Raw genomic sequence first — 24,291 nt, 5'->3', positions numbered from 1 at the left:
GGAAAATCACGTTCGCGTTGTCTAACCAAAAAACCGTCATTTGAGCCGTGTTACGCGTACACGTTACACTGAATAAATTAGGCCATAACGATGAGTATGCAACATGTCAAATTTTCTGAATAATGACGATTTATCCGGTGCTTGATGATGATGTGTACAGGTAATATTGTCAATTGAGATGCAATATATATGTCATATCTCATCGGATCCTTATCATCAAAGGCGCACGCTCTATTGTTTGATTTGGGCCAATAGATCAACTTTTGTTACAACTAAGCCCTCGTGAGTGATTACTATTTTGCCAGTCTCATAAAAACATGAGTTAGGCCAAGCGAGAAGTTTGACGGATGAAGACCATTCGTCATCAGTAGATCTCCGCATTGCGAGCAAATCACCCCTGACCGCATTTGCGTTACCTAAGTTTAAGTATGAAACATATCAGACCCAGAATAGTTTTAGATTAGGGATTTAGCAAGCACGGTGTCTTATATCTAAAATATGTATGCAAGCATTGCAGAATTCATTTCCATTGCACACCGATCGAAATAATTCGCGAACGATTTACTCTAGCAAGCGCGATTCTCGATAATCCAATCCGTTCGGAGCAGAGCGCGGTCTTTTATCAGCATTTCACATCAGACCATGAGCTATAGCACCAAGAAATTACATAAAAACAGTATCAAGTATAAACCGAAATTACATAATGGAAATATCCAGAAGGCCGAACCAAGTTTATATCTGAACGACGTCACGTGATCAGTTGTTATTCTCCTCGCATGGAAAAGAAATTTGCTGGTGCCGGCTGGATAACCTTGTTCCTACGCATCTCCATCGTCCAAACTCCACAGTACTGACGAAAATAAACTATACTTTGCCTTATTTCTCCTCTGAACGTTGTCCACAGCGAACGAATTTTATTTAGATTTCAAATACCGACAAATGTTATATGAGATGTAGGTATACTTCGATTGTCTCATTACGCCGTGCTGGTAATTGAACAAATGAAACCTGACCCAAATTGATAATAGTGGGTATCATCCGAGAATATTGTTGCCCGTGTGTATCTCAAAACAAAAATGACCAATTGGAAAAACTCTGATAATTCTGCGTGTTACAGACTGCTTCAACTAGACGTAGAAAAATCGTCATGTTCATAGCCGCAGGCTACAGTAGTATCGGAGACGTGTCGACCTCAATCGATGGATGTAGGTCACCTCTATTGCTCGGTATATAGAAGATTCGAGAGAAATATCCAAAGTTTTCATCCGTTTTAGCGAATTTGAGTGCACGAAATTGTGATTCAACCGCAGAATTTCTTGCTACATCGCGGCCAGACGCATTCACTGCACGAAATTAGCAGAGTAGCCTACCCAAGACATTAACTGCAATAGTTTGCACATGATTTATCCGAGAATATCACTCATCTCCTTGTCAACATCTCAATTCTCTGCATATTCACGCCTAAATGCCCTCCTTTTTGGAAATTCGTCCTCCTTTGCAACTTTGACAGATAGGCTGATGGGCAGGATCAACAAAACGCCATAAATGACGCGAATTACGTACGGTAATGCGAACGTTCGAGAGGGTCTTTCGGGGGTCGAGTCGGGGTGATTACTTTTTTTTTAGTCAACACAACAAGATTTCCGGTTTAAATTTCAAAATCAGCTGTTTTCAATTCCGTTAGTATATATTTTATGATTTGACAAAATGTCCTCCTTTTCCGACTCCAAAATATGGTAAGTATAATATGGTAATATGGTGTGAAGAAAGTATCGAAACTAGAATCCTCAATGACAATATAACTGTTATAGTGAATGGAGGTGCCTGTATATAAGCTATAGCCTATACTAATATAAATCGTCAATCACCACTCAAATCGAATCATTACAAATAATACACGATTCGGGTATAGTAGCCTATACTCGCATCATTGTGACCACCCCTACTCAATGATTGATTCGACAACTCTCCTATGGCGTCGCTGTTTGCATTGTACAGTCTACGTTGTGTATGTCGAGCTAATTATAATAGTAATCCAGCTAGGGTTGCATTTAAAACAAACGGTGTTTTAAGACACTTTGTTTAAAACATGTTTCAAACAAATACCCTTTAAAAAAGTGTTTTGTTTCAAACGTTGTCTATTTATGCCATAATTGTGCAAATACTTCCGAAAAAGATGTTTTATGAGCCTACGGACGATTTACACCAAATACTGTCGACGTATACGATGGGGGATGGCTTGAATCCTCGAAATCGTCGTCGGTTCAACAGTTATAGCATAGATATAGATAACACTGCTGGTCAACAAAATGAAAAAAAGTTTAGGCAGAACATCTGAGAGCCGTTTCTGGGGTTTTTGAGGTTGCTGATTACGAATATCACATTAGTTTTGTCAGATTAGCTCTTTATCAGAAGATATTTATACCCCTAAAAATCCCAAAATTACTGTATTTACCCTTAAATATTTCACTTGGTAGGAAGAAATTTGTAGTTTTTTCTACTTTTATACTGCGCATAAATAGCTAATTGGCTATGAAGAACCCGCATGTCATTCTCAGTCATTCTATCAATATTAACATGACCTAATGCGAAATATTTGTTTGTCAAAAAAGCAGTTTGTCAAGCCCAGAAATTTGACTTTCGCACAGCGGAAATACAAATTATCCTGTATCAATTGTTCATCCTACCAAGATTAAAGAGGAGTATAAAGCTGTAAAATTTGTCCTGGAAAGGCTTATAACTACAATACTTATATGTGTCTCATTTCTTTTGACTGGTAAATGGATAATTTTCCGCCGAGTCAACAAAGTGGGTATACCTAGTAACCCTATCAAACGAGAAGCTTAAATCTGGTATATGGTGTATTCGAATACCGATGAAAGATTCAAATTCCACATTAAGAAGGAGTTCATTACATGAAATTTCTCCTAAGATGTAGTAAATAAAACTTTTCTGATAATCACAAAGCACCCAACTACAAACAGTTGGTCCGAAATTTCGTATCTGCATATCGAAAACTTGAGCACAAACATGAGCATAAAAGTTCACTTCCTATGGTCAGTCATCTTGATATATTTCCTGATCATGCTGTTGATTAGCAAGGGGAGAGGTTACACCAAGACATCAGAACAACAAAAGGAATATATCAGGGCAGATGAGATGAACAATTGAACATATTATGCCAAAGTATTGCCGGAACCTTTCGCGAAACTGCACTAAATAGCTTACAGACGAAAATCGTACAAAAAAAACAATTGTGATTCAAAATATATCAGTGATATTATATTCCAACTGATTATTTCAAATTTACAATAGGTGATTGACGTAAAACTGATTGAATTAATGCCTCGTTATTTGAGTATCTAGATAAATACTTATATACATGATTGGGGTTTATTTATGTACATGATATCCGTGAAAGTCTTAACTATTCTACATCTATTACCCCTAAATATAGTGCTGTTGCTGTATTTTGATTAAGAAGAGTCCTTTGTGTGTTAAAATAACAAGTAGATTGAATTTCTAAACTTTATAGTACGACTGAGAAGATTTTATATCTAGTCATTACCGCGAAAATGAGAGATTTTGGTCAAAATAGCCCCGTGGGTTATCTCCAAAACAAGAGCCAATTTGAAAAAACCAAGGTCATATATTCGGAATCAGTGCCCTTCAGAACCCTCAAAACCACTCTTACTTTGTTTGCCTAAAAATATGTGTTGACCAGTGTAATTGGTACAGAATGAGTGTTCTGATGATGAAGACCGCGGACCGTAAAAATGCTGCATAAAGATGTAGTCCTGGTTAGAGATATTTTTGGTCTGTTTATGACAGTGGTCGGGAAGCCCTTTTCGTCGAGGAACAATTGAATATTCGTGACGTCACAACTAAAACAAAAAAAAACAGTTCAAAATATGTTTTAGGCACGTTTGTTTTAAATTGATTTTTGTTTTAAACGCAACCCTATAAATCCTGCTAATGTATGGTTTTACTTCATTTGTGCACGCAAGCGCAAAGCAGCGTGTTATTCCCAGTCTACGTGGAGTTAAAATATTTTATAAGTCTTGACTGTCAAGCATTCGGATCATGCCCGCGAAGTCATCATGAGTAAACGAAAAAATGCTTGCTTTATCAAGCGCCTTTCCCATCAAAAGTTGAGGTTAAAACATACTTCCTCTTAAACACTCATACTCAGGACTCACTCATGCAACCTCAAACATGTTTCTATGAGACACCTGACGGCAATGTTGCGTTTTCACTCTAGTGAGTCTAGTCAACATTTAGTAACAAGTTCTTGATACAGACAACAAATTCTGAGCATTTAAAAAAGCGCAATTTCAGTTCAGAGTATTCTGGAAAAATAGACCGAAGAGACGGAAACGCTGCAGGGTAGCTACATACCACTCAGTTAATAATAATATAATATCCGTGATAGAACTTGATTTATGACTCAAAGTCTGCGACCGACATGACAAAAGTCATTTCATCCATGTCATCCATCTCATGTCTATTTTCACTACATGTTGAGGTTGACCGTCGCAAATTCATTCAAAGTGCTGATGACATTTTTTTCTTAGTCGTTACGCACTGTTGTCCAAGGGTCTGCGCAGTGAGTTGGTGAGTGTGCGCAGACTCATCAAAAATTAGAGGTAACAGTGACCAAGACATAGGCCTATGAAGTTTTAGGCCATGTGTAATATGCGACTCCGATACGTGTGCCAGAACGATCGGCAGAGAGAAAACCTTGGCCGAAAAGGACTGCCTTTATGCTGACGTCGATATATATACAATACATGTTGAATCGTCCATAAGCGCCTAAATGGCTGGCGCCGAATGTCCCCCTCCCGGCAATCTGAACCCCACAAGAGAAATGCCATCCCACAGAGGAAAATTATATGCCTGTGAAGAGATACCAATTTGAAATCGTGTGCGTCTTTTAGTTTAGTACGTTTGGGCGATTTCAATATAGCGTAGTGGTGACGATAATCGCCTACAAATCTGGCGGAGCCGGTACGATTCCCGTCGGAGGTTAATCTGGGCTCCTTTTACCCCACCGTTACCGTTCCTACGGTGACAAAAAAGGCCAGAAAAAGACCCGACGAACGAAAGCACTCACAAGGAATGGACAGAACTAGTAAAAGGGGCCGCGGCTTCGAAAAGATCAACATCGAAAATGTGACATCGGCACTCTAGGCCGAGGTGGATGTTAGATTAAAAGGATCGCTACTGATGCGTGTCGTTCGACATCCTCCTATCTGTTCATGACATCGCATTGTGTCTTATCGCATTGTATATTGTGTGAGACTTGTTCAGATGAAAAATATAACTCAACGATGATTATTATTATTATTATTATCTTTTGGTTTATATATATATATATAGAGAGAGAGAGAGAGAGAATTATTTCGTCAACCGATGACGCCAAAATGAAACGTATAATTATGCAACAAACAAACAGTGCTTTATCGGTATCGACACTGGTTCCGGTGATAGATATGATCATGGCGATTTTCATCTTCAAGTCAACCAATAGCAGACAGGAGGTCACGAAATAACATCATGTGACGAAGTCATTATACCAACGGGTCCGCCCGAAGCTGTTTAATTATTATTTACGGGTCCTAACTTCCAAGAAACCTCACTCATCGATAAAAAATTGATAGCAATATATATGCAATTGCCGATCATATTGACCGATTCAATGATGAATTATATGAAGTTATCGCGCTAGGTGATATAAGCTGCGCCTCACTACACAATACGTCCTCATTTTTCAGGAAACTAGGGACAGGTCATTCGAGAGTCGAGTCATTGTGATGACCATTTTATTTTTAGTCAACACCACAGAAACAGCGTAAAAAGTGGGTAATGCGGCAGTCGAGTCAGTGATGACTAGGGCGATTTTTTTAACTAAAAAATGAAAGATTTCGACCTAAAAAAACCTAATTTGGACCTCACGTAGGTAAATTAGGTGTTTTCCCAAAAAATCTTAGAATTGTACTACCTATCTTCATTTCTGGTTGGAACTGTCTGCCACTACGAAGTAGTTAGGCCTGAGCAAACTTTTTTGACTTAAAAACTGACAAATTGTTACATGAAAAACTTTATTTTAAGTAAATCTGGACCTATGTAGAATTCCAGTAGTTACATCACGCATTCTGGGAGAACTAATGAAAATTTGTTGTAGGACAACCATAAATACTTTCCTACATTCTCGGGTAGAAAGTGTCTGTCCTTGCTAAGCAGCTTGCCAAGAATGGAGAAAGAACGTTAACAGTAGCAGTTGTTGGCTGGCACCACCGAAGTTGTGTACAGTACACGTCTGGTGACACGCCCGTGTTGCTTCATTCTGAGAGTTTTGTCTACATCACAATTTTTCATCGAGCGCTTCTTGATATAAAAACCAATGCCCGCGCAGAATTGCTTCAGGATATTGCGGTAGGTCGAGTATAACACCATGCCATTTTTTTATTTGGCCGTTTATGATTCACAATAAGCAGACAGTGGGCCGATAAAGTGGGCTATAAGCTGTAAAATATCAGTGAGTTCAACCACAGTGCAGACATCTACGATACAAACGAAATGCAGGTTGCAAAAAAAAATTTGACCGAACGCTACAATCTTGACTTTATTTGACATGCCCAAGTGATGACCTTTTTTTATTCGATTTTCAGTTACTATTTCAGCACCAGCTTATTTCAATTTTGGTCAACAACTTTTAGGATTTTGAAGAAGCGTCCTCCTTTCCGGTTTCCAAAATATGGTAACTCTACCCAATACTCCCTTCCTCACGTCGCGTCTGCGATCAAAACTTTCATTCTTAAAGACCCTGACCCCATGCGCATGAGCAAACCACGCAACCCGCCGAAGTCAGCAAAAAAACAATTCGCATTCACGTCAAGCTCGGAACGACATAACAACACTCAATAGAGATAAGACATGAGCAAAAACAACTACACGATTCCGGAATCCCTCAAAGCAACGTCTCCGCTTCAGCAAACCCTGATGACGTCATTGGAGCGTACGATAAACTCGTCGTCCTGCAGGCCCTGCACGACCTCGTCGAACAGCGGCCGGCTGATCACCTGAAATCAGAGGCGGTCAGCAACAGAGCTCATCTACTATTCCAGAGCACTCGGTAGGTTTTGTCTACTTCCCAGGTTTGTAATGACTCAAGTCGAGTCAATTTCTGTATTGACTCGACTTGCACATGATTCGAACCAAGTCATATGACTCGAGATTAGGACGGTAAAGACAGACATTTCGTTGTAACTTCGAAGAATAGTAGTTACCACATTATTGGTATTTCGTCTGTCAGTCCTGATACTTGGAAAATGGGCGCAAAAACTGTTTGGACTGAGGAAAATTACGACATTATGAATGCGTGCCGTTCTATAATACTCGAGCAGAGCTGATAATGTGGATTGAACTCAATACTGAACAGTGATCATAATGACTTGGACTCGGGTCAAAGCACTATGACATTGACTCCACCCTCTTCTAGCTGACTTGGACTCAGACTTGACTCGGTGGTGGCTTGAAAATGACTCGACTTGGACTGGTGACTCGAAGCCTTGTGACTTGGTTACAACCCTGGTGAGGAGTGAAATAACTTTGAAAACGCATCACGGCAACAATCTATTTTAGAAGATTCTACCGTTTGTAGCGTCATTATTTATTTTGCGGAAAGCAGACACGGAAACCGGTTTCCGAGCTCGTGCTCGGAAAAGTGACAGGTTTTTATTTAGTCAATTCAACAGCGATCAGTTAGGTGAATAAATTTCCCGTTTACATGACCTTTTTTTTCGGATCAGTAAACTTTGCGTCGAGCTTGATAAGGGGGCGATGAGTCGAAAAAAGATTGGGAACCCACTGTTTTAGACCTTCATTTTTGACTACCACTTGAAATGGCTTTGACACATCTTGGGAATCGCTACTTCTTTTGTAATTAAGCACAAATTTTCAGCGTTACCTCACTTGAAGTAGTTTGGCAGGTATTGGGAATCGCCACTTTGAGTGGAAATTTTTGACATTACTTTGCCACGTCTTGGGAAGCGTTCATTCTACTCGTAGATGTGGCAGGAAATTTTCAGCGTGTTCTGAAGTTCTATCCCAGTAGCAACATCGAATGCTTCGACCGCGACGTACCTGATCGGACATGGTCCTCCACTTGTCCAGCAGCTGCTGGCATTTGATCGCCGAGCCCCGGGTCTTCTCGGTGTTGATGAGCGATCTGAGCACGCCCTTGAGTTCGTCGATACGTTTCCGGGCGGTGGAGCTCATTCCTGGAATGGAAAAAAAGGGAACTTTGACGGAAGCTTCGGTCACTTCACAGGTACTTGTTCTGCAGCTACTGCAAACTTCGTTTTATATTTAAATCCAACTTCGATAAATGACCCGCAACGCGATCAGAATTATCTCAATTACCCGTCGTAAGAATAGATATGTCAACGATTCCAGTCCTGGGGTCAGTGGCAGACTGTTTGATGGCCTCCTGGTAGAGTCTCAGCGCTTCCTGGATATCGCGCTCCTCGACTGTATTGGAAAGGCGCACTTTGGCACGGGCCTCCGCGATCCTGCAGAAAGACGCCCGCAAATATCAGCGATCATCGACGCGCGTAAAGTTTTTCCAGACATAATTTTGTCGGGTTCAGCTTCCATCGGGGCATGGTGGCATAACGACGTTGGTACGCGCCAGACAAACAAACAAAAAGGCTACATTTGCAAAACTATACACAAAACATCTTCAAAATCAGCACTCCCAATAATATAACAGGCGTTTCTAACGAAAAGTCGATAGCGACATTAAAAGATTTGCGTTGTTGACGAGACTCTCTTAAAACACGCACCTGATCAGAGACTCCAGCTGTCTGGGATAGGCCGTGACCTGCCCGCTCCCGCTGCCGACTTTGCGCATGTTCACGTAAGCGTGGATGAGCGACTGACCCGCTTCTTCGCTGAGACGAGGCTTCACGTACGTTTTCGCGTACGCCAAGTATTTCTGAACACGAAAGGCACACACAATATCAGTGTCGAGAACAGATTGCCTTTCGCGGCTTATCAATTATAGAGCTGAAATCGATCGCTAGGCGCTGATAGTGAAGTCGTCTACCATAGACAATTCTAATTCGATCAAGTCAGCATCAAACAAGAGTCTGCTACCAATGAGTTGATAGAGTCTGGTTGTTAATGTTTTTACACTACGGCTTTCAATTCAATACAATTTATTATGAACAATTTCATCATTCCAATACTGCGATACAATGAAAAGATATGAAGGTGTCGAATCGACTAGTAGTCTTTGAAAACAGACACCAACCTGGCCGAGATGATGTAAAAAGGAGGCATGCACACTGAATGAAAAGTGTGTGAAAGAAAAGATTTTGAGAAGGCTTCGGTTTTCCATGTGTAATACACTTGTCCTTACTAGTCATCAATAAGGTTGAGAACAATGATTGGAGAATAGATTTTAAAGATTCGAATCAAGCAGTGCAAGTCAATTGTTTTCGAGCATTGAATCCAAACGCTTCTCGGGACAAAGAATTACTTTCAAGGGAAATTCCTTCACTTCACGCCACATGAAACGTAGGACAAGGCTATGAACGTTTGTAAAAACGCTATTTCTTCAAAAGTAGTAATCAACACGCAGCGTTACCACAATGTACTATGCACGATGTCATATTTACGATGGACTAATAAAAACTTAATGCCGATCCAGTCGAATGAAACCAATACTTCTTCACGCACCTTCAAAACAGACATGTCCAGCAGTTCCGAATCGGTGGTGTTCTGGAACCCACGATGGTAAAGACCGACCAAATGATTGGCGAGCTTCCGATCGAAGCCCTCGTCTTGCGAGTCCAGAATCAAGAAGATGAGGTCGAACCTAGTGTATGATAACGGCTACATGAGTACTACCGTACGTATTTGCAACCCACGAAAAATACGCGCCAAACCTCGACAACAGAGTGTGCGGCAGCATGATGTTGTCGATGATCGTCTTCTTGTGATTCCACTGCGATTCGCACGGGTTCGCGGCAGCCAGAACCGATGTGCGGGCGTTCAGCTGGCAGATTATTCCAGCCTTAGCGATAGAGAGGGTTTGCTGTTCCATTACCTCATGCAAGACGGACCTGGCGGCATTGGTTTTATGTTAGAACATCGTACACTACCGATTATATTGTAATTTTATATCAGAAGCCTGTTCAATGGTCATCAATTAGATATTTAGAATCTAATTTGCGTTGTCGTTGGGCTTATCCTGATTTTCAAAGTTTTACCAGTCTGCATGTAATCATACCGGTCTGTGAGCTAAAAAGGCTAAGAACCACTCCTATACGAAAGTAATTTATTGCCACACACAGCCGAGCACGTTTACCAAACATACGAACTTAGGCACAGCAAATTGCAGTGTGTTCCGACAACAGATTTTATTCACGATTTCAATTTGTATCCGTCTGAACTTATGGTTATGAACGCTACATGACAGTGTACACAGCGAGATTGCGGCAACCTCTCTCACTGTGCTCTACACAACATGTGATAAACATAAGCAGCGTGAAAGCGACGACTCGTGTAACAATAAGTCAGAGTCAGCTATCCATCAATTTCTGAGGACAGAAACAATACTAATATGTTTCTTCCTAGGCGACAAGATCGCTTGCGTCCGATCTAATGCCAAAAAAAGCAGATTCATAAAAAATACCAGTTAAAACGACACAATTCAAATAGACTGATTTCAAATAACACCAACACATGATCATCAATGCCACGAGTTAATCTACAGAGCAACGTACTGCAAAACCGATAACACATACTTGGTGCTGTCGCTCATTTTGTCAAACTCATCAATACAGCAGACTCCATTGTCACTCAGCACCAACGCCCCGGGTTGAAGAGCAAGCTGCCTCGTGTCGGGATCCTAAAAATGTTTCAAGACAACCGTAAAAAATCTACAAAAGAAAGCTGATATACCGTCGAGGCTACCTTGGTAATATACGCGGTGAGGCCGACCGCGCTCGAGCCTTTTCCAGACGTGTACTGGCTCCTGGGGACGATCTTGTGAATATACTGCAGGATCTGCGACTTGCTTGTTCCTGTCACAAGAAAAATGCGTCAATGCAACATAAAATTGTAAAAACAACTTTGAATAACAAGTCAGGATATTGAGAAAAAACGGCTGACCAGGGCTGTGTGGAGTCAGCTCACTTTACCGCCGACTCAGAATAAAACAGTAGGCATTCTCAATATAGCGACTTCCAAGTCCTTAACTTTTAACAAATCGTCTTCAAATGACTAGGGCACCAATTTATTTTTATGTGTGGCGTTGTCATAAGAATGTCGTGAAATAGCCATCACAGTAACTGCTCAGCTGAATATAGTTTCAGAGATTACACTCATTTGCAGCTTCATTGTCATTATGCATTAGTCGGAAAGATGCATCTCACAATTTTGAATCTAACCTAGAACCGATGAACTGTGCGATGTGTGCGAACCCTCGAACCAGGGTTGTAACCAAGTCACAAGGCTCCGAGTCACAAGTCAATCTCACTTTCATAGTTTTGACTCGAGTCAAGTCGAGTCATTTTCAATTCATCACCGAGTCAAGTCCGAGTCAGGGTATTATGACTCGAGTCCAAGTCCAAGTCATTGAGTTGACTGCTCAGTCAGCCCCCTTTTTATAATACTGTTTGGTGATATCGAATGGTTCGCAAGTACTAGTACCAATAGACGAAATACCAATAATGTGGTTACTTTACTATTGTTCGAAATTACAATGAAACTTCGGTCTTGGCAGTCTGTGTCTCGAGTCATTTCCGCAATTTGAGAAAATGACTTGAGTCAACAGAAAATCGTGATCCGAGTCGGACTCGAGTCATTACAACCCTGCCTAGAACAAATCTACTTTTTAAAAGAACTTATTGCGTGCTTTTCAGAACTTCCATTTTCCAATTCCTCTTGATGCAGTTTTCACACGTCTTTAAAATCGTTACTTCTACTCGTGGTTGAAAATAAATTACTTCTATTTCTGCTTGAGTAGCAAAGCTGACTACTTTAGCCAATGGCAACCTCTGGCAAATGATATATATACTTTCACCCACTACCTAGATTTTGAGAAGAGCAATGCAGTCGCAGCGTTACTAAACATAACAGCACCAACCGCCTTGAGAAAACACCAGCTCAAAGGAGATAGCGCCAACACCATCATAATAACAGAGGATCAAAAGTGGACACTCCTAAAGAGTGTGTCAACCCACCTGGGTCTCCGCACAGCAGAATATGCAGCGAGTCACGAAAATGCTTGCGCCCCGACTGTGCCAGGTCTTTTGGCGAGCCGCCAAACAGCTGCAGCAGGATGCCCTTCTTGATGTCTGTGCTCTCGTAGATGCTGGGCGCGATGGAGGCAGCCAACTTATCATAAATGTCAGAGCGTTGCGACAGCAGCTTGATCTTGTCGATTTCCTCCTTGGTAAATTTCACGCTGTCTTCATCGTCTTTCTTCCTCTGCAAACCTTCCTCCTGGGGGGGCGAAAGATATTCAATTGGTATTGTCATTGGTCATTTCGCGTAAGTGGCGAAGATGCATTTTGCGATTTTGAAAACGCCCCCTTGATTTAACTACTAAAAGTTTACAATTGAATAGTATATTCATATTGAAATGAACCAGAATATTTCGGGGTAATCGTCAGCAACTAGTAGAGAATTGGAAAGAAACATTGTATATCAATAATCGTATCACAAAATATGACGTCACCAGAATGAAATTTGGAATAATCGGGGCCAACGATCGACAAAATCGTGAGAACCATTTCGAACCTCCGCATTTGGGACAAGCTCACTCACAGGTTCGCCGGCATTCAATATCTCAACATGTCATTATGCTCACACCCCAATAACTGGTAACTAGAGACATACCAACGGAACACACACACACACTACACGGAAGGAAAGTGGCTCCTGTTACCTTTTTGTCAAAATGCAGCACATCGACGTAAGTCCTGTGAACAGACTTGACGGTCCGCATTCTGGGATTTTCGCGGAAAGCCTGCGCCCGATACACTCCCGTTATCACCACCCTGTCTCCAGGATCAACGGCGTCGACAAGGTCGCTGTACGCGTGCACCACGATGGAATGCGGCGTCTGACCGGCCGGCATGTCGTCCGGTTCTTCTTGAACTTTGATCAATTGCTTGTCCGTGAAGACAGAGCGATTGTGTATCAAAACCATACTGTAAAAAAAATGAGCCGGTTTGTGCTTAGACTTCTTTGCGATATATATTATACTGGGGACGCCACAATATTCCTCAAGCGCACTTATCAGTTAAAGAGCTTCTTGCAGGTACAGAACTTCAATATACAATTGCATAGTATATTCATATTGAAATGAACCCGAATATTTTCGGCTGACACTCGTCATGGGTAATCGTCAGCAACTAGTAGAGAATTGGAAAGAACCTTGTATATCAACAACCGTATCTCGAAAACAACTTGTCAGTTAGTTACCAGCCTGTTTTCAATACAATACTCACAGTACTCCATTTATAATCAGAGGTGGTCAAAGTACTCCACATACTCCAGTACTTTACTCAAGTAGAAGTAATATCACAAATTTCCAAGACATATCCAAACTACTCTGAGTGTAAAGTGTAAGTGGTAGTATAAAATTACAGGCCTAACAAGTGCTCGAGTAAGGAGGAGTACCAGAAAGTAGATTTGCTCAAGGGGTCGCAAACTGAAGAAAAAAGTGAACAGCTTTGCCTAAAAAAATGTCAAGTAGAAGTGGAAGTTAGTTCACTCTTTGAGTATTCCGTATAAGTTCAAATCTTTTTTATTACTAAACACTGCTGGTTATAATACCCTAACAACAGACACCAGCGGCTCACCTGTGAGCGTCCGAGCAATTAGTGCAAGACGACGGCTCCAGAATTCGGCCTCGTTCGATCTCCACCAGAACCTCGTAGCGGCATGTCGAACAACGAAAGAAGCCTTGACGCATCTCCGGAATCAAGGCGGACGAACGGATCACCATTCCCGACACCGTGATCAGCTGGTCGATGTCTGCGACGTAAATCAATATCGTCTCGGAAGAGGTGCGGGGCTGCGGTTACCGCTGAATCAGGCACAGGAGGAGTTACATCATATTCCGAGACAATACTATTACGATAGTGTCACAGCAGTTTTGGGATGAAGTCATATAAAAAATTGTAACCCTAACATGCTACTACTACCATATTCTAACCTCGAGGATTAAGCGTACGCATGCTTTTCGTCCTTTCTGCGTTGAACGGCCGTACTTGAATCTGATGCTCCAGGACGACGTGAGAATATTTTGTGAAAAACATTTCGTTGACCGCCATATCGAGAGCAGGAATCACTTCCTATAAATACAACAGCTTCCGCATCGAAACACTTGCGGGACATCGCATCATTGCGAACCTGCGGATAGCAAATCAGTTGTCTGTAGAGCGTGGCGTCAAAGGTTTTCAAATGGAGGCAGTCCAGATCCAGGTAGGGTTCTTCCGTCGCGCTTATCTGAAAAAAAAAATGGAAATTTAATTTGGTGTGAAAACGATCCTTGGGTCATGCAGACTATGGCTAGTAAGGTTGATTGCCGAGCTGTACGCCTCTGCATTGATGTTTTCAGGTTAGGGATAAGGTTAGAGGAGCCAAGTGTCAAACACAACAAGTGTCGAATTCAATATGTTGAATTCACTGGTAACCCTGGCAACGAGGTAAATATATATACGAAAATAATCAGGATGCGACAGAAAAAGGTAGTTGTTCGCTAAAGTGTAATCTATTTGGACCAGGATGACAGCAAATGGCATCATCAGTGACCAACTGGAATTCATAACAAGCTTCACTGCAGCAAACGAAAAAACTACTTACATCGACCAGCTTCTTTTGATAAATGAACTGCGAGATGTCAATATTCTCATCAACTTCCATCTGCTCATCGCCGCTCTCCGTAAATCTGCAATTGAGAACAGCCATTCACAATCCGACAGGCAAACACGTATCAGATCCGCATACTGTGTCAGAAACATTGCAAACTTCTCCTTGCACTCGTTGATATTCACGTCAGTACCCCAAATAACAAGACGACTCTGTGTATTCCTAGCATTGGCCTCTGTGGCTGCATCGGCGTCAGCAGGAGCTGCAGGATGAGCTTGCTGTAACATAATCCAATCAGAGGCCCGTTGCTGACAGTGGATCAGGCGTGCAGCTTACCGCGTCTGAGTTCATGTCGACCGTTCGCACACGACGGTTGCTACCAAGGTCGGGTCTTTGTCTTACTGGAGTGCCACTGCCCCGAGGGGTTCGTCCAGGCGTACTGGGACCCGGAGTTCCATAATATAGGGGCGATGACAAGTCCACTTCACTTGCCCCCACTGCAAAATCGATAAAATTAAAATGTTTAATGTCCAGAGGTTGGGAAAGTGGCATCATTGACACTCAAGAAGCCGTGAAGTTCTACTCAAGTACAATCACATTAGTGATTTCCAAGGCAGGTAAAATGTAAGTAAACTAGACTCTAGGCTTGGTTTTGCTTAAATAACGGAAATGGAACAATTCAAATTCATAACCACTCCGAGTAATTAGACGAATTATGCAAAACATAAAAGTACTACGACAAATCGCAGAAAAATGTATGCTTAAATGAAGGAGTAATATGCTTGGACTTCTGACAGTATCCCGGCACTTACCAAGATATCAAAAGAGGCTAGGACGAAATAATGGCAAAATCATGCACAGTCACACAAAAGACTTTAACATACATTATACAGTCAAATAGAACTAAACAGCGTCGGTATCAAGTACCAGCGTAATTAATGTGACTGTAAAATGACGCTTACCGATAGAAGACCATGGGCTCGGCGCACCACCTCCGGAAATATGTGCAGGAGATGTCGGCAAAAGCTGTAAGTCACTCTCGCCAGTTGACGAGGCCTTCAAAGAAACAAATAACATGAAAAACTCTGGAGCAGAACCTTGAGATGTACTGGTAACTGGCAGATATAACTTGATGGTCATCACAATAAATGAAATGATTGAAAATACCAATTCAATCATACAGAAACCGATGCAGTCATTAATTCTATAAATGCACAAATGTGAACAAATAGACAGCTTATTTTAAAAAATGAATTGCAATAAGTTGCAAAATCAACTACAGAAAAACAGTTGGATCGGCACACATGACGATGACTATGATTATAAATGAAGGGTATTATTGTTATATGGTGCCGTACCTGTTGTGGTGTTCGTGGATTCTGTGGGGTCTGTGACTTGGAACGCCGTCCCCTTCTTGACGCTAAAAGAGAGTCATATAATAATTGGCCAATTATATCAGATTACTGCGATCTAGTTTGCATTTCTTGATTTATCACACATTGACAAGGTTATCGAAGAGCACAATAGCACATGGCACAGCCTATTTGTTGACTTGGTCATGACTAATGACACACTATAGCGATGATGCATAGACTTAATCATGTCATCTAAAAAGCGAAGTGCCGTTATATAAGATTACCAGATTTCACAAGGACCGTATAGTCTGTAAGGGTAAGGTCAGCCCTGTAGATTAATAATTCTATTCACACACAATCAATAAGATATAGTACAATAAGGTTACTAGGTTATAATTCTTTTCACAAATTAAATATAGCCTATATACTTACAGGAAGATCTCTGTGACATCTTGTAAGTTGAAATTGTGAGTAACGGGCAGTTTTTATCAGAAACTATAGTAATATACAATACCCAATCTGTGCAAAGGTTGCTGCAAAAATCAATATCATAGGGTTTATCAAAGAGGCTATAAAGGTTCACATTTTGGAAGAGAAACCACGTACTGTAAGCCTAAGCCTACATATACGAGGAAAACACAAAATTGCAGACCTCGGAACTACTTTTTACTTCAAGAGTTTCTGTCAAGTAGAAAAGAAGTCTTTTTTTTGTTTGATCAATCATTTTATTCCGAGTGAGTTGCAGACTGCAGTGATAACATACCGTAACCATTAAGTTCCTAAATAAGTTCCTACGCTTAGGTTCACTGTTCAGTATAGCATTAATTACGCGAGATGCACTTTATGGAAGGATAGGGTTATAAAATAGATATTGATAGATATATGTGACTGAAGTTACAGTAATTGTGAGATAAATCTGCCTTCCGTCTTTGCGCAAACCTGCAGTCTATTACCACGCGATGAGAGATCGCAATACCGCATACACTGCGCTTGGGATACGGCCCAGCTCTGAGAAATTTCGCGCCAAACATACACATCATAGAAGATTAATATTAATGGTGACACTGATGTCACGCTTCAGTAATCTGATGGATAGGAAAGGATAAATAATCAGAGGTGGTCAGTAACGAAGTTCTTCTACTTTTTCGAAGTACTCAAGCAGTTTTCCTCTACTTCTGGTACTTACTCAAGTAGATCTGAATTTCACTACTTCTACTTCTACTTCATGATCTTTTGTGATCTACTTACTTACTTTTCGCTATTTTCAGTTTGTCAAGTAGAAGTAGTTTAATCTTCCAATCAGGAAGAAAGCCTGAGAAATTCCAGGGCTGTTTTCACGGAATATCGACATTTAATTTTCATAAAAGTTGAGTTGAGCCCAGAATTTTCGTCGCGCTTCGCGCGCAGTGAATGCGGAGCTTCCAGTATGATTTCACGAAAGTATCGGTGAATATAATTTAGGTAGCAGGTTGGCGTGGTTCCGTTCACACCGCATTGTCGCCCTTTGCCATATCAAATATTTCATCACAGTATATATGGCTTATCATAACGTTTGAAACTGATGTTTCGCAATCTAGCATTTACTTATTATACCGTAATCTAGATGTCCATGGCGTGTCCTAATCTGGAAAAGTGGACTCTGACTTTTCTTTTAGTTTTAGAACTGATTTAGCATACCAACCTTCGAAACTTTCTGGACTAAAAACATTAAATACATGTTCCGTTTTTAGATTTAGATTTCACTTTCAATTCCCAGTACCATATATTTTGATTTCTAATCAGGGTTGTATTGACTCGAGTCACGATTTTCAGATGACTCGACTCGACTCGAATCATTTTCTCAAAATACGGAAATGACTCGACTCGACTCGAGTCAATCTGTGTATTGACTCGACTTGGACTCGAGTCATTGCGCATGACTCGAAGCAAGTCATTGACTCGAGATTCAGACGGCCAAGACCGACATTTCATTGTAATTTCGAAGCCAACACACTATTGGGATTTCATTTGTTGGTACTGGTGCTTGAAAATGCGACCAGAAACTGCTAAAAGTGAGGAAAATTGATATATTATAAATGGGAACCATTCAATATCACCAAACACAGTTAAAAAAGTGGGTTTAGGATGACTTTAACTGGAAACTGAGCAGTCAACACAATGACTTGGACTCGGACTCGAGTCATAATACCATGACTCGGACTCCACCCTCTGTTCGCTGACTTGGACTCGGACTTGACTCGGTGGGAATTGAAAATGACTCGACTTGACTCGAGTCAAAAATATAAAAGTGAGATTGACTTGTGACTCGGAGCCTTGTGACTTGGTTACAACCCTGTTTCTAATTAATATCAGTTCTTTTGTCTCGATAACGTACATCTTGAAGTATAAAAACAAGTGTAGTAATGCCTTCAATTTCCAGAAACATAGCTACACAATATAGCATTTTTACGGTCCGCCATATTTTTCATTAACGTTTACTAATCGCACAAAGTGTTTACACCGCATCCAACACATTATCTCCGTATTGCTCTTCGACTGAACTACAGGCCTTATAATATGGGGGAGTGCGCAATACCATGATATTTTCTAAAACCTGCTGTTTGAGTAAACAGAGGATTAGTATCGCATTTCCATATCAATACTATCATTTTCATCCCATGATGTGGACGAATGATTATGCTATCGAAAATTGGATACCTACTGGTATGCATCAATATGAATCAAGCTCGTCACCTTTCGCATAGCTCAATTTGCACCTTTTTATAATCCATGTGAACGAATTAGGATCGTCTTCACACTACTTACTTATACTTGAATACTTTTAAAGTCATTCAATTCTACTTCTACTTCAAGTAGTTTTAGGTTGCTCATGGAAGAAGTACTTCTACTTGTACTTGAGTAGATTTTTTCGTCGCTACTTTTACTTCTACTTGAGTAGCTTTCTTGACTACTTTGACCACCTATGTAAATATTACACGAGATAATGCATAATGGTAATCCTTGATTCTATTATTTTTCGCTCAAAAGCCACAATCTTTAATGCGATGCAATGAACAGAAAGATGTTGAAATGACCAAGTATGATTTCTCAATCTAACATCCATATCTCTCAATCTAACATCCATATCTCGTCTCAATGCAAGAGAATAAGTTTACCAGACAACGACCTGACATATCGACCTCGCCTTCCCTGTCGTGACAGGGCATCTCATGCAGTTTGTCGCCCGTACTTTTGTATTATCTTGTTTTTCTCTTCATTCAGTGAGCAAACCTTCCCTTTAAAGCGTCTATGCCCAGGCGGGTGTCCGAATACCCCCAAAGTCGTTTCGACGCCGTCCTATCTTTTCATTGTATCGCAGCCTGGTGGTGTTTTGAAATGATAAAAAATTCCTGATAAACTGAACTGAAGTAAGATTTATGATAAATACTCATTATTATGTTTTCGTTTTGTGTGAAAATCACACGTAAATGGTTATGCTCCTGTAATCGCATTTTTGTGGTGTATGGAACTGATGAAATTGCTAATAAATCAATGATGATCACTCAGTTGATGTAAAAATTGCGCGTGCACACTGCACAGTTTGGGCACAATTAATTAATAGTAATGAATCATTTTCATTATTTTCATCATTTTCATTCCATGATGCGGACGAATGCTTATATGCTGTTGAAAATTGGATCTGGTATGCATCAATATGAATCAAGCTCAGCACCTTTCGCATAGCTCCATTTGCAGCTTTTGACAATCCATGCGAACTAATTACGATGGTTTCACAACCACTTACTTACTTGAGTAGATTTAAGGTCAGTCTATTCTACTTCTACTTCAAGTAGTCTTAGGTTGTTTATTGAAGAAGCGCTTCCACTCGTACTTGAGTAGATTTTTTCGCCGCAGCTTCTACTTCTACTTGACTACCTTTCTTGACTACACTTTGATCACCTCGGGTCGCAAATGGATGTTTTTCTTTTCATGATGTGGGGAAAATTTAGTGATCCCGAAAGCTTGCAGATTAGCGTAAGTGTTCTCAAGGTTAACTACTGCTACAAGCGAAAATATGCTATATAGTAACTTGCAAATTTACGTATCGGCATGTCGTCAGGATGGCCGAGTGGTCTAAGGCGCCAGACTCAAGAGTTCTACTCTTCTGTCGGTCGACGGCATGAGAATTCTGGTCTCCGAATGGAGGCGTGGGTTCGAATCCCACTTCTGACATCGTTTTTAATGTACCGTAGTTGATTGATGCACCTACTTCGTGGTTACATAGACGTGTTCTAGTCTCGGTAGCAGCACGTTTCTTGGTGTGGAGACACTCTGTACAGCCGCGCACGGGAGGACGATCTGGTCATGGACAGGTAAGTAATTTTAAGCTAGAATTATTGCCATACCGCTATTTTCAATATTATATGAGAATCAGAATTATAGCTACACAATAATACCAAATCAGATGAGAATTAGAATTACTGCATTCGCAAAATAAATACAACAGAAATCAAGTTCTGTTCCTGCTATAAGATCGGAATTCATCCTCATAATTGGGAGAATAGAAAAGATCTGTGCATCAAACTTGGCTTGTTTCGTACTATATGCCTACAGCTATCATGTAACATTTTCCGGAAAACCAGAAATCGAATCCCACTTTTCACACCATTTTCCGATTGGGAGTTGACGTATTGATTAGCCTAATCCAGTGGTTCCCAACGTGGGCGATATCGCCCCCCAGGGGGCGATTTGGCGGTCTAGGGGGGCGAAAATGACGAAGGGGGCGACAGGGGGGCGAAAATGGACAAAGGGGGCGATGGGGGGCGAAAATAGCGAAGGGGGCGATAGGGGGGCGATGACGCGTCAAAAAGTTTTTTTCTTTTTTTTTTAGTCAACCCACAGAAATTTAGTTACAAAAGTGTGTCAAATTGGACATCGAGCCGAAAATTTGACTTTTTTTTTTTTTTAGTCAACCCGCCGGTGATTACAGTTTGTATGCCCAACTTTCGGTACACAAAATTTTGGGGGCGATGATCGGTGTTGACCTTGAAAAGGGGGCGATGGGTCGAAAAAGGTTGGGAACCACTGGCCTAATCCATTGTCTTCGGCGACGACGACAGCCTCTGGAGCGTTCTTATTATCTGAGCTACGTACTTCTCCGCTGTGCCTCAACAAAAAAGCCCAGAGAAGGCCGAATATAAAGAATAAGAGAATGGTTAGAGAGATGGATAAGCCTCAAAAAAGAAATAGCGCCGAAAGATCGTTGTTCGACAGTGTTAACGATGGAGCTCAAGAGGAATATTTGATAGCCGCTCTTGGTCGTTTCGTATCACCCTATAAGTTCATTGAATGACACTGTATCTAAATTTGGTAACATGAACGACGAGCGCATTGTTTGCTGCAATATTGAAGTTCTGCACTTCAAAAAGCCTATTTACTGTATCTTGCGTATTGCATTATACATGGTATGTTTTGAGCGGATGAAAATAAATAAGACCGCTGATTATTATGATTACGATTTCGTGCACCTGTAAAATGTACGATGTACATTGTGCATGCGGTAAGATTTCGGTATCGACTGTAAACAACGCACAATACATTAATTAATACCTGATCTTTTACTACCGTGCTCTTATCTGCTACAACACGACAATAGCTAGATTGTCTGATAACTTAACAATAGGGCTGCAATATTTTAAGATCCGAAAAAGGACAATTTTTACAAGTTACAAAAGTTAAAATAGCGGACGAGAAAAGGGGTAATGTTATTGGGTTGACTCCAAAAATAGGTCATTTTTCCGGTTTGGCTCCCGAAACACACGTTCCCACGTATAATCGTTTGGAAGTGACCATTTTTAAGTAAATCTACCAGCGATCTGTTGTTGTTCATGGTATTCATGGTGTGTGTTGGCTAGTATGGTCATTGGTCATTTACACCAGCCCGATATTCCTCTTTTTTGATTCCGTATCTGCCGACTTGTAGCACAGATCAATTCTAGGCTTTTTGTAAGACACCGCTTACGCCAGCGGTTCTCAACCTTTTTTGACATGCGCCCCCCTTGGCGATGGTCAAAAAATTGCGCCCCCTGACTCCCTGCACTTATCGTCATGTCAAAAAGAGCACATAGTATAGTAGCATATTAGTATATAGTAGGCCTATATCTTACGATAAGTTTAAATCCGCATTCCAGTTGTGTTTTACATTTCTGACAAATTTCCCCGAAACTCGTTTGAAAATAACAAAACAAAAAACATAGAACATGACATCAATTATTTCAAGGTAGGTTGCACTGAGACTAATCCTAATGCTGGTAGTGACAACGTTCTGTCCTTCTATGCTAAATTTGATCAGTTTTGGAATTGAATAAAATTGTGTTGATCTAGGGTAGACTAATTGAGGGCGAAACCGGGCAACCTATATTGTCTTAGGCCAGGGGCGGGCAATTTGTCCAGTCGGCGGCCAGGATATAGGAAAATTAGGTAGGCCTACTTGGTGGGCCGGATTGCTAAATCGATACATTATCCGCCAATTTATCCACATAGACAAGGAATAAATCGTATTTATGAATGTATTTTAACAGCGGCAATGTCACTTCAAAGCCATTTCTCGCCGATAACGACGAAGCCAATGTGGATTTGACGATAGCATTGTCATACAGGCGCCGCCAAGTCTGCTTCTCTCTGATCAAAACGCACAGTGCAATCCCAAGTTAAGATTCCAAGGCGTTCTATAAGCCAGGTACTCAAAATTTTCCAAGATATCAATTCATTAGGATTAACATATGGTAAATGCCGATAATGCCAGTCTTCTCGCTCCGACGAACTTGCGCGTAAGCTCTACTCCCGCATGCGGCGCACACACGTAGGCCTATATAATAACCCGGGTTGTAATGACTCGACTCGAGTCACGATTTTCTGATGACTCGACTTGACTCGAGTCATTTTCTCAAAATACGGAAATGACTCGACTCGACTCGAGTCAATCTGTGTATTGACTCGACTTGGACTCGAGTCATTGCGCATGACTCGAACCAAGTCATATGACTAGAGACTCAGACGACAAAGACCGACATTCCATTGTAATTCCGAAGAATAGTAAAGTCACCACATATTGGGATTTCGTCTATTGGTACTGGTACTTGGAAATATGACCAGAAACCGCTAAAAGTGAGGAAAATTAGTATATTATAAATGAGAACCTTTCGATATCACTAACAGAGTTATAAAAGTGGGTTTAGCAAGACTTTACTGGAAACTGAGCAATGACTTGGACTCGGACTCGAGTCATATTACCATGACTCGGACTCGAGTCATATTACCATGACTCGGACTCGACCCTCTGCTTGCTGACTGGGACTCGGACTTAACTCGGTGGTAAATTAAAAATGACTCGACTTGACTCGAGTCAAAACAATAAAAGTGAGATTGACTTGAGACTCGGAGCCTTGTGACTTGGTTACAACCCTGATAATAACATACACTCTACAGTCACTAAAATTAGTAATTTGCAAGTAGTGGGGAATTTCGGCTGACTGGGGCCATGGGCCACATTATCATGTAAGACGGGAAACCGTCCGCGAGCCGGACAAAATCCCGTCGCGGGCCGTATGTTGCCCGTCCTAGTTTAGGCAGTGCAGTTCGCCAGCTATTAACAACAGCTACCCAGCGCACCAAGCTTCGGGCTACTGCCAAAGCTATGAAGTAATGAATGACTTACACGTGGGAATCGCTCTAAATCTTCAATGAATATCAAAAATTTGCTCAAATGAAGTTGAAATCAGCCTATACTCCGTTGAGCGCGACTGCTGGAGTTTGTATTTTGCAAGCTTTCTTGAATACGAAATAAGTTTCATCTTCAACAATCGTATTCTCAGAATGGTTGTGAAACACACAATCTATATAGACTTCGTCAATTCCTCTCACCCCCCCCTGAGAGACTCCCGCGCCTCTCAGGTTGAGAACCACTGGCTTACGCGCATGAGATGGCGAGGAGGAGCCGGGATAAACCTCCAACACTTTGGTAGGAATTCTGGACTCGACCTCGGCGAGACTCGAATCCACAACC

General features: G+C 41.2%; 1 protein-coding gene and 1 non-coding gene across 2 annotated transcripts; one reads left to right on the top strand and one right to left on the bottom strand.

Annotated features, from left to right (window-relative positions):
• Positions 1-6,867: 6,867 nt before the first annotated feature.
• LOC145458905 (DNA replication licensing factor mcm4-B-like) lies at positions 6,868-16,809 on the bottom strand. The gene is made up of 19 exons (XM_080337414.1): positions 16,680-16,809; positions 16,251-16,312; positions 15,855-15,948; positions 15,229-15,389; positions 15,031-15,170; positions 14,887-14,971; positions 14,434-14,529; positions 14,237-14,375; positions 13,881-14,055; positions 12,962-13,226; positions 12,255-12,516; positions 10,984-11,093; positions 10,815-10,918; positions 9,954-10,130; positions 9,745-9,883; positions 8,847-8,998; positions 8,425-8,573; positions 8,146-8,282; positions 6,868-7,082 (listed from the first exon to the last, which is right to left on the bottom strand). The coding sequence occupies exons 1-19, from the start codon at positions 16,696-16,698 to the stop codon at positions 6,990-6,992; spliced, it is 2,559 nt and encodes an 852-aa protein (XP_080193540.1). The 5' UTR covers positions 16,699-16,809; the 3' UTR covers positions 6,868-6,989.
• A 3,532-nt stretch (positions 16,810-20,341) lies between these two features.
• Trnal-caa (transfer RNA leucine (anticodon CAA)) lies at positions 20,342-20,459 on the top strand. The gene is made up of 2 exons: positions 20,342-20,379; positions 20,414-20,459. It is a non-coding gene; the product is annotated as a tRNA-Leu (tRNA).
• The last annotated feature ends 3,832 nt before the right edge of the window (positions 20,460-24,291 follow it).

Source organism: Botryllus schlosseri, chromosome 16 (genome assembly GCF_051294905.1).
Source record: "Botryllus schlosseri isolate E-star chromosome 16, Bs_hap1, whole genome shotgun sequence".
Lineage (NCBI taxonomy): Eukaryota > Metazoa > Chordata > Ascidiacea > Stolidobranchia > Styelidae > Botryllus > Botryllus schlosseri.
Note: the sequence above shows the minus strand (reverse complement) of the source record. Positions and strands in the feature narration are given on the sequence as shown.

Coding starts and splice junctions, on each gene's coding strand:
- LOC145458905 (XM_080337414.1), bottom strand. Junction 15,171..15,228: donor TCGACATGAACTCAGACGCG/GTAAGCTGCACG, acceptor ATTATGTTACAG/CAAGCTCATCCTGCAGCTCC. Junction 14,376..14,433: donor AACTGATTTGCTATCCGCAG/GTTCGCAATGAT, acceptor TTGTATTTATAG/GAAGTGATTCCTGCTCTCGA.